The sequence below is a fragment of the Acomys russatus genome, chromosome 28 (genome assembly GCF_903995435.1).
Source record: "Acomys russatus chromosome 28, mAcoRus1.1, whole genome shotgun sequence".
In the NCBI taxonomy this organism is placed as follows: domain Eukaryota; kingdom Metazoa; phylum Chordata; class Mammalia; order Rodentia; family Muridae; genus Acomys; species Acomys russatus.
Genome location: NC_067164.1, coordinates 36412643 through 36426151, shown reverse-complemented (window position 1 = coordinate 36426151; position 13509 = coordinate 36412643). Strand labels below are relative to the sequence as shown.

The window sequence follows — 13509 nt, the reverse complement described above, 5'->3', positions numbered from 1 at the left end:
GAGACCCAGTGCCTTCACTTGGTTTTTGCAGACACAGACACACAGTCACTATATATATATATTCTTTCTTTACTTTTTATTTTTTATTTCCCTCTCTCTTTTTTTGTGGGGGGGGATTGTTGAGACAGGGTTTCTCTGTGTAGCCTTGGCTGTCCTGGGCTCATTTTGTAGACCAGGCTGGCCTGGAACTCACAGAGATCCACCTGCCTCTGCCTCCCTGAGTGCTGGGATTAAAGGTGTGCGAGAGAGAGAGAGAGAGAGAGAGAGAGAGAGAGAGAGAGAGAGAGAGAGAGACAGACAGACAGACAGACACTAAGTCTAGAAAACTGTGAGCAATCAATGAAGAGAACAGAGAGAAGTCAGAGCAGCCCTGCAGGAGGTTGGAACTCTCCCCCCTCCTATATACTTCTCTAGGAGAAGTCCCTGCTCTCTTCCTCATCTCCTCCACAGCACTCCCTTTAAAAATATAGAAAGCTTGGGCTGGAGAGATGGCTCAGTGGTTAAGAGTGCCACCTCCTTTTCCAGAGGTCCTGAGTTGAATTCCCAGCAACCACATGGTGGCTCACAACCATCTATAATGTGATCTGGTGCTCCCTTCTGGCTTGCAGGTGTACATGCAGATAAAACACTCATATACATTAAATAAATGAATATTTTAAAAAATATACAGCCTGTAGGTAGTGGCCCACACCTTTAATCCTAGCACTTGGGAGGCAGAGGCAGGCAGATCACTGTGAGTTCAAGGCCAGCCTGTTCTACAAAGAGAGTCCAGGACAGCTAAGCCTATATAGAGAAACCCTGTCTCACGAAAAACAAAACATAACAATTTTTTTTTCTTTTGAAACTCCAGAACCATCTGGGCAGTGATGGTGCACACCTTTAATCCTAGCACTCGGGAGGCAGAGACACGCAGATCGCTGTGAGTTCGAGGCTAGCCTGGTCTACAAAGTGAGTCCAGGACAGCCAACGCTACACAGAGAAACTCTGTCTCACAAAAACAAAACATAACAATTTTTTTCTTTTGAAACTCCAGGACCATTTTATCAGAATTTAAGAGGAAGACAGCAGGGCAGGGAAGATATCAATTTTGGCAGAGGCTGGGAGGGGAGGGGTTAAGAGAAAGAAAGTTATGCTATTTTTTGTTTGTTTATTTTGTTTTGTTTTTTGGAGTCCTAGACTCACTTTGTAGAACAGGCTGGCCTCAAACTCTCAGTGATCTGCCTGCCTCTGCCTCCTGAGTGCTGGGCTTAAAGGTGTGCACCACCACCACTGCCTAGAGATGCCTTTTGAGTTAGAGTCCAAGAAAGCAGGCAGATCCATCCATGGAGGTCTACAAACAGCTGTGTTGTGGGGAGACTCTTGAGAGGAAAAGTGAGAACTCCCAGAGTGAGAGAAATCTTGCTTAGGATTTGAGCCAGTGTCTAAAGAGATATGAAGGGGGGGGGGTGAAGAAGAAAAATTAACGCTTTTTGAGTTAGAACTCAAAAAAGTGGACAGGCTTAACCATGAAGGAATGCAAGCAACTTTGAAACTTATCTGATGTTTTCTTGGTATGTAGTTGAGCCTTCCTGGTCCATCCTAGAGTATGCTTTGTGTTCTAGCAGGATTTTACCAGGTAGCCCTGGCTCGCTTGGAACTCTGTGTAGATCAGATATGCCTGGAACTCTGGAGATCCACCTGAGTGCTCAGATTACAGGTGTGAGCCTCAGCTTTTAGTACTTAAGTTAGTAGAATTTATTTATTTTTTATAAAGATTTATTTATTTATCAAATATACAGTTTTTTGCCTGCATGTACACCTGCACACCAGAAGAGGGCACTAGTTCTCATTATAGATGGTTGTGAGCCATCATGTGGTTGCTGGGAATTGAACTCAGGACCTTCGGAAGAGCAGCCAGTGCTTTTAACCACTGAGCCATCTCTCCAGCTCTAGTTTGAATTAATCATTATTGAGTGTATGGGTACTCAGGTGTGCTTGCGCCATGATGCATATGCTAACCAGAGGGCCACTCTGAACCGCTGTTCTCTCCTTCCTCTGTGGGCTCTAGGACTTCAGGCTAGTGCAACAAGTATCTTTACCGGCTGAGCCATCTTGCTGGCCCATAGTATATCCTTGATTGTAACTAAGATGCTAGTTTCTGGAAAGGGTCACTTAAGGTCTTCAAATGTCGGTTACACAATACTCAAGTGGATACACTCTGGGAGACAGTAACAGTCATTGTGGGCACAGCCTGCCTGCCTGTTTAGGAGTATCAGGAGCTCCTACAGGCCGCTTCATTTTGTTTCATTTACATTTATAGGAAATAGGTAATTATTTACTCTAACAAATGAAAAAAGTCTGGTATACAAGGGACTGTCTCAAAAAAAAAAAAAAAGATGGAGACCGATAGGCCGGGCATGGTGGGACATGCCTTTAATCCCAGCACTCAGGAGGCAGAGGCAAGCAGATAGCCGTGAGTTCGAGGCCAGCCTGCAGCCTGGTCTACAAATTGAGTCTAGGACAGCCAGGGTTATACAGAGAAACCCTGTCTTGAAAAACAAAACAAAACAAGACAAAACAAAAACAAAAAAGACAAGTAGAGGCGTTAGTGACCTGAGTCCAGTTCCCCTCCCACAGGGACCTGCTCTTGAGAGTTGTTCTGGGTCGGGCAGTGGTGGTGCTAACCCTAACCCTTTATTCCCAGCACTTGGAAGGCAGAGGCTGGCTGATCTCTGAGTTCAAGCCCAGCCTGGTCTAGAGAGTGAGTTTCAGGACAGCCAGAGCTACACAGAGAAACCCTGTCTGGAAAAGCCAAATAAAGATTTCTTTTTAAAGTTTTAGAGATGTGAGGCAGTTAGTTCTCTCAGGGTCGCTTAGCTTGTGAGCCGAGGAACTAGACTAGAATGGTTTTGTTCTGTTTTGAGACAGGGTCTCACTATGTAGCCCTGGCTGTCACAGAGATCCACCTGCCCCTGCCTGCAGGGACCAGAGGTGTGCACCACTGCTGCCCTAGTTGGACAGAATGTTGACAAAAACTTGGCTTTAGAAAAACTTTTTTCTAATGTTTTTATCACAAACGATAAATGTTTGAATGGACAAATGGTTAACCTAATCTAAATATTACACAATTTACACAGAAAAGCACAGACTGATATTTTGTTAGTATGTAGAATATTCATGTTTTTGTGTATCAGCTGTAAATTAAAGCTGGGCAGAGTAGCTCATGTCTCTCATCCAGGAGGGAAGAAGGTGAGCAGGACTGAGCTTGAGACCAGCCTAGGCTACAAAATAACTGACTCAAAATAAAATAGAACAATTTTATTTTTAAAAAAACACTTATTTTTTTCTGTGTTATTTTATTCTTTCTAGCTTTTTGAGACAGAGTTTCTCTGTGTAGGACTGGCTGTTCCTAGAACTTGCTCTGTAGACCAGGCTGGCCTAGAACACAGAGATTTACCTATCTCTGCCTCCTGAGTCCTGAGATTAAAGGCCAACATGCCTGGCTTTTTTTTTTTTTTTTTTTTTTAATTTTTAATTTTTCTTCAGGCAAGGTCTCCCTTACAACCCTGGCTGTGTGGAACTGGCTTGGCCATCCTGAGGTGACCATTTAATATCCTTTAGGAAGCCTGTTCTAAAATAACAAGAACCAGTCGGGTCGTTATGAATGAAAACTTCCGAGGGTGGAAAAGGGAAGTTCTTGAAAAAATGCAGCGTCCCTGAGAGATGCTATTATTTACTTATTTACTGTCTTGGGCTGCCAGTTCCATTCTCAGTTGCAGTTCCCACATGGAGGCTGTTCCCACCCTTCCTGTGTCCCTTGAGTTAAGCAGGCACTTCCTGTTGGAAATGAAAGTTGGAGTTGGGGGTAGCCCTGCATGTGTGCAGTACCGTCTGTTCCCTTATCCCAGCCAAGTGGTGACAGGAAATCCAGAGAGCGGAGGAGCTTCATTTTAGCGAGAGTTTGGGTTAATGCCTGTTGTGACAAAGACGGGGTTAATTTACTTTCTGGAGCACGTGTGTGGGGAGGCCTGAGGAAGGAATCTGAAGGCAGGCGGTGGCCTCCCTGCTCTGGGTGAGTGGGTGGGCTTCCTCTGTATCCTTTTTGAGTTTTCTTTTCTTCGAGGGCAGGCGTGTTGGAGGTGTTACTGCAGCTGTGTGATATTCTCAACGAGTTATATTCGTCCCTTAAAAGTCTCCTGTTTTCCTTCTTTTTAGAGCATGCTTTTTAAAGAGTTTACCATTTGTTTGTTTGACAGCTCAGAGACCGCGTCCTAACTCTGAACTTCATTCAGCTTGGCTATAGGATCCACACCTGGTGAGTTTTTATACTTGTTTAAGCTGTGTGGGTCTTAAGGGCTAGGGAATAGTAGAATAAAAAAGTCAAAGAGCTGGGCATTGTGGTGTTCGCTTCTGAGCACCCAGGACGACAGCAGGAGGACCCAGGTCCACATTTCTGACTATATGGAAATCCACATCAGCTTAGGCTACAAGAGATCCTGTCTCAAAGCTGGCGAGCTAAGTGGTTAAGAGCTGTTGCCTAAGCCGGGCGTGGTGGCGCACGCCTTTAATCCCAGCACTCGGGAGGCAGAGGCAGGCGGATCGCTGTGAGTTCGAGGCCAGCCTGGTCTACAAAGTGAGTCCAGGATGGCCAAGGCTACACAGAGAAACCCTGTCTCGAAAAACCAAAAAAAAAAAAAAAAAAAAAAGAGCTGTTGCCGAGGACCCAGACTTGATTCTCAGCACTCACCCGGTGGCTCTCGGACATCTGTAACTCCAGTTCTTGGAAATCTGACCTCTGTAGGCACCAGGAAAATCCACAGCACACAATACTCATAAATGATTAAATAAATCTAACTTTAAAATAAGGATTAATGCGGGGCATGGTGGTGCACGCCTTTAATCCCAGCACTCGGGAGGCAGAAGCAGGCAGATCACTGTGAGTTCGAGGCCAGCCTGGTCGACAGAGTGAGTCAGGGACAGCCAAGGCTACGCAGAGAGACCCTATCTCAAAAAAACAAAAAAATTTTTTAAATTAATTAATTAATTAATTACATTAAATAAGGATTAAGTGGCTGGGCATGGTGGTGCGCACCTGTAACCCCAGCACTGGGGGAAGCAGAGGCAGGGTGAGTTCGAGTCCAGGACAGCCAGGGCTACACAGAGAAACCCTGTCTCGTCGAAACCTGCCCCCTCCTCCCAAAAAGAATCAAGTATATACTAGAAGGGTGGGAATGTACCCCTTGGCACAGCGCTGTATCTCTTAGCATCATCAAACAAAATAGCCAAACCCAAGCCAACCAAACACAACGGGGCGTCAGGTTGGTGTATAGGTTCGTAATCTTGCACTAAGAAGCCTGAGACAGGCAGATAATGAGTTTGAGGTCAGTGAGAGCTACAGAGTGAGGCCCTATCTTACATAAATAAGTAAGTAAATAAATAATAAAGTTAAATAAGATAGCTTCCACGTGGGTTGAAGGCTTAGCTCAGTGCATGGGAGAGATCCTGCTTAGCCTTCTAGAGCCTTTGTTTTTTGATCCCCAGTAACACTGAAAATAAATAAGTAAATAAAATAATGATAAAATTAAAAGCTTCTGCTTGTCCAAAACAATCACAAGGCAGCGAGGCTCCTGGACTTGTTCTGCCGATGATGCCTTAAGTATGAGCTCTTGCTGGGAGAATCTGAGGTGGGGACTGTAACATTAGCCTGTCCAGGGGCACCCCAGAAGGAACAGAACGAAGGAGCTGAAACTATTTCCATCATATAATTTAATTTCTATCTGCTTTTTGGTATACTGCTCAGCTTTGCTCTCTCTCTCTCTCTCTCTCTCTCTCATTACATTTCAAAAACACTGTGTGTGTGTGTGTGTATGTGTGTGTCTGTACCTATGTCTCTGTGTTGGGAATGCATGTATGTAGGTCAGAGGACACATTTCAGGAGTGGCTTTTCTCTTGTACCATGTGGATCCTGGGAACTGAATCCAGATCTTTTTTTTTTTTTTTCTTCAGCATCTTTACCTAGTAAAACATCAGGATGGCCTGGAATTTGTGATCCTCCTGCCTCAACCTCTTTTGTGTATTCCATCATCAGTGTGTGGCCTTGGGTGCCCTGGAACCTGGTATGTAGATCAGGCTGGCCCCAAACTTGGTGGTTCTCTTTCGTGTGTACAGGAGTTACAGCTTTAAATAGTGTATTGCTATTACTAGGCCATGATCTTTCTTTTTCATTATTATTATTATTATTATTTATTAATTTATTTATTTTAGGTTTTTCGAGATAAGGTTTCTCTATGTAACAGCCATGGTTGTCCTGGACTCTCTTTGTAGACCAGGCTGGCCTTGAACTCACAGAGATCTGCCTGCCTCTGCCTCCCAAGCGCCTCCTATGTCCTGCTTTATTTTTAATTTTATTTATTTATTTGTTTTGTTTTGTTTTTTGAGACAGGGTTTCTCTGTGTATCCCTGGTTGTCCTGGACTTGCTTTGTAGACCGGGCTGGCCTAGACTCACAGTGATCCTCCTGCCTCTGCCTCCTGGAGTGTTGGGATTAAAGGCATGCGCCACCACACCCAGCTGAAAATGTTTTCATGATTTATTTTTATGTGCACCTGTGAGCATGCCACGTGGGTGCTTGGTGTGTGGGGCCGTGCGGGTGTCAGAGAACAATTTTTGGTAGTTGGCTCTCTCCCTCTACCATGTAGATCTGGGAACCTAACTTCGGCCTGATAATCGTTACCGCTAAGTCATCTTGCAGCCAAGCTTGAAATCTTGCAGCTGAGATCTGAGGGAAACAAAACAACAGCGGGGAGGTGGTGGCGCAGGCAGAGACAGGAGGAGCTCTGTGAGTTCGAGGCCAGCCTGGTCTGCAAAGCGAGTCCAGGACAGCCAGGGCTACACAGAGAACCCCCGCCCCCAACACCAACAAAACAAAACAACAAAAACCTTTGTCTTTTCACTGATGGTAGGGTAATCGTCTTTTTGTTGATAACCAGAACTTGTTCAAGGAGGAATGGGGATCCCTTGTGACCTAGAACTCCTCTGTCTAGCCTGAACTACTAAAGTCTGTGGGAAACAAACCGAATTAGAACATGCGGGCACTAGGACCCAGTGGAAGAGGCGCCTGACTCTGGGTTAACTTCTCTCAGTGACGTAAGGAACAGACCTAGCTCATTCTTCCCCGCGGCCCCCCCCCCCCCTTGCTCCTTTTTCTCCTCTTTCTCCTCCCCCTCCCTTCTCCCTTCCCTCCCTCTTTTCCTCCCTTCCTCTCTCCCTCTTCTTTTCTCCCCTCCTCCCTCCCTCTCTCCCTCTTTCCCCCTCCCTTCCCCTTCACTTCTCTCCCTCTCTGAGCTCCTCACAGTAGAGACAAAATGCTGCTATCGGTGACTTCCAGGCCCGGGGTTTCGACTTTCGCCTATAACAAGAACAACAAGAAGGTAGGAAAAGGCGCTTTTGCGGACCGTGGCGCTGCCGTTCCCGGGGATCCGGGGGGGGGGTGCCCTTGGCTTCAGCCTTCCTCTTTAAGAGGGAGCTGGATTCCTCCGTCCCCTCGCAGTGCCTCTCTCCGCCGCTTCTCCGCCTGCCGCTCCCTGCACCTGGTTCTAAAGTTGAAGGAATTTAGAGCCAGGGGTTTGTGAGGCTTGGGGGGGGGGCAGCGGGATAAAAAACAAAACAACAAACAAACAAACAAACAAAAAAACAAAACCAAAACATCAACTTTGCAAGTTTGTATCTTGTGAGATGAAGTTACTTTGCCTGCCTGCGGCTGTGTGCCAGCCCTCCTGCGGGGGCAACTTGACATCTCAGCCCTCGTCCTCAGGCTCACTCCGCACAAGTTTAGTTTATCATTTTGGTTAATTGAGCCCACCCTTAGCCCACCCCCACCCCACCCCACCCGCCTGGCTTTTTATTCGGATCGCTAGGTCGCTGAAATTACAGGTAGTCTGAGAGAGAGAGAGAGAGAGAGAGAGAGAGAGAGAGAGAGAGAGAGAGAGAGAGAGAGAGAGAGAGAGAGAGAGAGAGACGTGTCCTGAGGCTCGTCCAGAATTAAGTGTGTGTGCTTCTGAACTAGAGACCCTACCCCACCCCAGCGTCCGGCAGAGGAATTTGGGGAGATAACATGCCTCGGGATTAGGGCAGAAGGCTCTGTGATTCTTTGAGTCTTGGCTTCCGTGCTGATACTTGGAACCCTGCAGATAGCCAGGCTTAGCGAGGGTCCCTGGAGTCTTTACGGTTAACCCCCGGCTGCCTGAGAAGTTAAACAGCCCCGAGAGAGATGGACAGTCTCGCCCACGTTTGCTAGAGAGGACCTTCGGCAGTTTCTTGGCTTTTCCTGGTATGCAGTGCTGGAGGAGGAGCCGCGAGCCGTAGCAGGATGACTTTTTACCCCCTCTGAGCATTACAGCTGTCCTTTAAGAAAAAACGTGGTGCAGAGATCTGTGCTTGTGTGATGGAATGTTGGAGGTGGGGAAAGGCTCATGTCCTCAGGGACCTGAAGAGACCATTTCAGAGACTCAGGGGGACACTGGTTGTCTCATCAGGGCAGTGGCTCTTAGTTTATGTGACATTCATTCTGTTTATATGCTTAAGAAGAATAAAGCTCGGCGAGGGTGAGGGTGGTTGGTGGTGGCGCACGCCATTAATCCCAGCACTCAGGAGGAAGACTCAAGCGGTTCTCTGAGTTCGAGGCCAGCCTGGTCAACAAAGTGAGTCTAGGACAGCCAAGGCTACACAGAGAAAAACCTGTCTAGAAAAAAACCAAATAAATAAAAAATAAATAAATAAATAAATAAACAGAAAAAAAAAACAAATGAAGCTTTATGCATATTTTGATTAGATACCTATATATCTCATGTTCCAGCAGGTATATACAGACTGATGTCCTATCATATATAGAGAGAGATTATATATTCATTTTATATGTGTGTGTGCTTGAAAGGGAACATTCTGTCTTCTCAAATTCATATCGTACTGTATAAAAAAGGGTTTTTTTGGTTTTTTTTTTTTTTTGGTTTTTGAGACATGGTCTTTCTCTTTACCACAGCTTGGCTTGGAACTCATTCTGTAACCCCGGTTGGTCACAGGATCACAGGCACGGATGAGCCACTGCACCTGGATCTTTTTTTTTTTTTTCCTCCCCTTGCCCCCAGGGTGTCTCAGTGTAGTCCTGGCTGTCCTGGACTCACTTTGTAGACCAGGCTGGCCTTGAACTCACAGCAATCTGTCTGCCTCTGGCTCCCGAGTGCTGGGATTAAAGGTTGGCTCAGCCTCCCCAGTGCTCCCATTACAGCCGTTTTCTGATTCTCTCTCCCCATCTAAGTTTTCAGGATACTCATTAAAATGAAACTAAATGGCCAGGAATAGTGGCGCACGCCTTTGATCCCAGCACTCGGGAGGCAGAGGCAGGTGGATCGCTGTGACACCTGAAAAGAATAAGTAGTTTAAAAAGTCTTTGGGAGTCTGTCACAATGACTCAGAGGGCAAAGGTCATGGCTTAAAGCCTGCATGGCATCCTGGGACTCACATGGTGGGAGAGTCTCACACATTGTCCTCTGACCTCTACATCCACAAACAAAAACATTAAAATGTTAAGTAACAAAAGAAATCTCGAAATTCTTTTTTTTTCGAGACAGGGTTCCTCTATGTAGCCCTGACTGTCCTGGACTCACTCACTTTGTAGACCAGGCTGGCCTGGAACTCACAGGGATCTGCACAGCACGCCCGGCTCTAAATTCTTATAGGTCAATGTTCCAAAACTTCTGAGGGTGGCGCACGCCTTTAATCCCAGCACTCTGGGAGGCAGAGGCCAGCCTGGTCTACAAAGTGAGTCTAAGACAGCCAGGCTACACAGAGAAACCCTGTCTGGAAAAATTAAACAAACAAACAAACAAAACAGAACAGAACAAAATTTTCTGAGGGAGCAATATTTGCACATTGCGGCTGCGTACAGGACTGCTATAGTGTGTCTGTATGGGCTGTGAATTGTGGGTATATGCACTGAGGACTGCTGTGTTGCTCTTTATCTTGTTGATGCAGAGTTTGATGCATTTGTTCTTGTTTCAGGATAAGTGTTCTTGTGTATTTTCTCATGTGAATCCGTGCTTTGGGGGCGGGGATGGGGACTGTGATTCTTACTATGTATCCCTGGTTGGCTTGAAATGTACTCTGTAGCTGCGTAGACCAAGCTTCCCTCTGGCCTGCAGGTGTACATGCAGCAGAGCATGCATGTATTAGATAGATAGAAAAACAAATCATCCGCCTGGACCAGTGGAACAAGCTTTTCATCCTAGCACTCGGGAGGCAGAGGCAAGCAAGTCCAGGACAGCCAAGACTACACAGAGAAACCCTGTCTCAAAAAAACAAAATCAAAAAACAAAAAAACAAAACCAAATTAAAGTCCTGTAGTTTCTTCATGTCCTGTGATTTATTTATTTGTTTTTTTAGTTATTTATTCAATGTATATGAGTGATCTATTTGCATGTACACCTGCAGGCCAGGAGAGGGCGTCAGATCACATTACAGAATGGTTGTGAGCCACCATGTGGTTGCTGGGAATTGAACTCAGGACCTCTGGAAGAGCAGACAGTTCTCCCAACCTCTGAGCCATCTCTCCAGCCCCCATGTCCTATAAATGCTTACTCAAATCCCACTCCTATAGAAAAATGCCTTACAGTATGCACGTTCTACCAGACTTTCTTTCTGCTAAGGCTGTTTTAGTGTGCGTGTGGCGGCACATGCCAGTGCTCTCAGCACGTGGGAGGCAGAGGCTGGAGATTGATACAAATCCCAGGCTAGCCAGCAGAGTTCTGTCTAAAACAGAAGTGTCATGTGGGGCTCTGGGACTGTGGTGCCTCCTGAGGCACTGGCCTGGGAATTGTTGGGATGCAGCATGTTCCAAACTCTCTCAAGCTTGACATTTAAAATCTCATCCTGAGACCAGAAGGTGTGGGACAAAGCTCTCTCCTTGTTTCTGTGCCTGCCTCTGGAGCAGGTGACACAACCCCCAAGAGGCTACAGGTAACAACCTCTCATGACTGGCCACCTGTTGCCTGGGTTGACTTTATCAGTATATTCTGGGGATCCATTTGTTGTGTCCCAACGGTGGGAGTTCTGGGGAGACATTTTTTTTATGTATAAGAACGTGTTGCTGCATGTATGAACGTTTACCACATATGTGCGTGGGTTTTTTGTTTTTTTCGAGACAGGGTTTCTCTGTGTAGCCTTGGCCATCCTGGACTCACTTTGTAGACCAGGCTGGCCTTGAACTCACAGCAATCCACCTGCCTCTGCCTCCCGAGTGCTGGGATTTAGTGCGCCACCACGCCCGGCTGTATGCCTGGTATTTATAGAGGTCAAGAAGGTGTCAGATCCCTGGAGCTGGAGTTACAGATGATTGTGAGCCACTATGTGGGTGCTGGGAACTGAACCTGGGTCTTCTGCAGTAGCAGCCAGTGCTTTAACCGCTGAGCTATGACTCCAGCCACTGGCCCTGGGGATCTGAACCCAAGCCTTCATGTTTGCACTTTACCTACTGAACTGCCTCCTAGTCCTTTTTTTTTTTTTTTTTTAAGAAGATTTATTTATTTATTATTTATACAGTGTTCTGCCCACATGTACACCTGCACACCAGAAGAGGGCACCAGGTCTTATTATAGATGGTCGTGAGCCACCGTGTGGTTGCTGGGAATTGAACTCAGGACCTCTGGAGGAGCAGACAGTGCTCTTAACCTCTAGGCCATCTCTCCAGCGCCACCGGTCCTTATTTTTAATTTAATTTGTTTATTTATTTGTCATGGCTATGGTAATGTAGTCAAATATAAGGACAAGAGTACTGAAATATACTGTAACCCAATTGATCAGGAGACTGAGACAAGGCTGTAAGTTCAGGACCATTCTTGCCTGTGTGATAGGGAGATGGCGCTGAGGTGAAGAGTGTGTGCTGCTCTTACAGAGGACCAGAGTTAGGCTCCTAGTATCCACCTCAGTACCTCCCCTGTAGATCCAGCCCCAGAGGGAACCTGATGCCTCTGGCCTCTGTGGATACCTGCACTCAAGCACGTACTCACAGGCACACAGGCAGACACACACAGATACACACACATGGGAGGTGGCGGTGGGGTGGCGTGAGACAGACAAACAGACACATACACACACACCCTGGGGAGGCGTGAGACAAACACAGACCAACACACACACACACACAGATGCACATGGGAGTGGCTGAGAGTGAGACTGACACACACACATGGGGGGTGGTGTGGTGTGGTGTGACACAGACAGACACGCACCCACACTGCGGAGGCATGAAACAAACACAGACCAACAGATAGACACACACACACAGACGCACACATGGGGGTAGGGGTGGGAGTGGGGTGGCTGAGAGTGAGACAGACACATACACACATGGGGGAGGGGTATGTATGAGACAAACAGACCAACACACACACACACACACACACACACACACACACACACACACACAAATCATTAAAGTTTTAAAATCTCATTTTATTTTAAATTGTGTGTATGTGCTGGGCAGTGGTGGCACATGCCTATACTCCCAGCACTTGGGAGGCAGAGACAGGCACGGTTGAAGGCCAGAGTGAGTTCCAGGACAACCAACACCCTGTCTTGAAACACAAACAAAAAAACCCTCAAAGCACAAAAGAAAAAAAAATTCTGCGTTTGGGTGTGAGTATGTGCATGTACATGCAGGTGCCCGCAGAGGCCAGGGGAGCCAGATTCCTCAGAGGCCGACTGCAGGCAGTTGAGGCACCTGATGTGGGTATTGGGAACTGAACCCAGGGCCCCCGCAAGAGCAATATGAGCTCTTAACCACTGAGCCATTTCTCCAGTCCCTAAAAAAAATCCTTTTTTTTTTTTTTTTTTTTGGTTTTTCGAGACAGGGTTTCTCTGTGTAGCCTTGGCCATCCTGGACTCACTTTGTAGACCAGGCTGGCCTCAAACTCACAGTGATCCGCCTGTCTCTGCCTCCCGAGTGCTGGGATTAAAGGCGTGTGCCACCACGCCCGGCTCAAAAAATCCTTTTTTGTTTGTCTGTTTTTTTGTTTTTTGAGACAGGGTTTCTCTGTGTAGCCCTGGCTGTTCTGGACTCACTGTAGACCAGGCTGACCTCGAACTCACGGAGCTCTGCCTGACTCTCCTTCTTGACCTTGTCTCGAAAACAAAACAACAACAAAACCAAAGAAACCCACACACACAACACAACAATACAAACAATTTAAAATCAGCTAATCAAGGCAGTGTTTCTTGGAATGCAGTGTTAAATTTCTATGCATCGGAATTAAAGTAGCTACAAAAGGGAAGCAGGCCTGTTGGCACATGGCACTTGTGTGGAATCTCAGCATTTTGGAAACAAGCAGAATAACGCCATAGAGTTTGAGCCAGCCCTGTGCACATAGCAAGTCCAGCCCAGCCAGACCAAGAGTCTGTCTGAAGGAAAGGAAGGGAGAAGCAAGCTGTAAGTAAATACATAAAGTTACAAAGTGGACTGCGCCATTTTGTACACACCTTT

General features: G+C 46.6%; 1 protein-coding gene across 9 annotated transcripts in view; it reads left to right on the top strand.

Annotated features, from left to right (window-relative positions):
* Positions 1-7263: 7263 nt before the first annotated feature.
* The window catches only part of Rbms2 (RNA binding motif single stranded interacting protein 2), a 31927-nt gene continuing 25681 nt past the window's right edge, over positions 7264-13509 (top strand). For 8 of the 9 annotated variants that reach the window (XM_051170095.1, XM_051170091.1, XM_051170094.1 and 5 more), the window contains exon 1: positions 7270-7408. In XM_051170095.1, coding sequence (XP_051026052.1) covers positions 7343-7408 — 66 coding nt within the window. In that variant the 5' untranslated portion in view covers positions 7270-7342. Of the gene's footprint in view, positions 7409-13509 lie in introns of all 9 variants that reach the window. The other variant, XM_051170090.1, reaches the window with a different exon arrangement.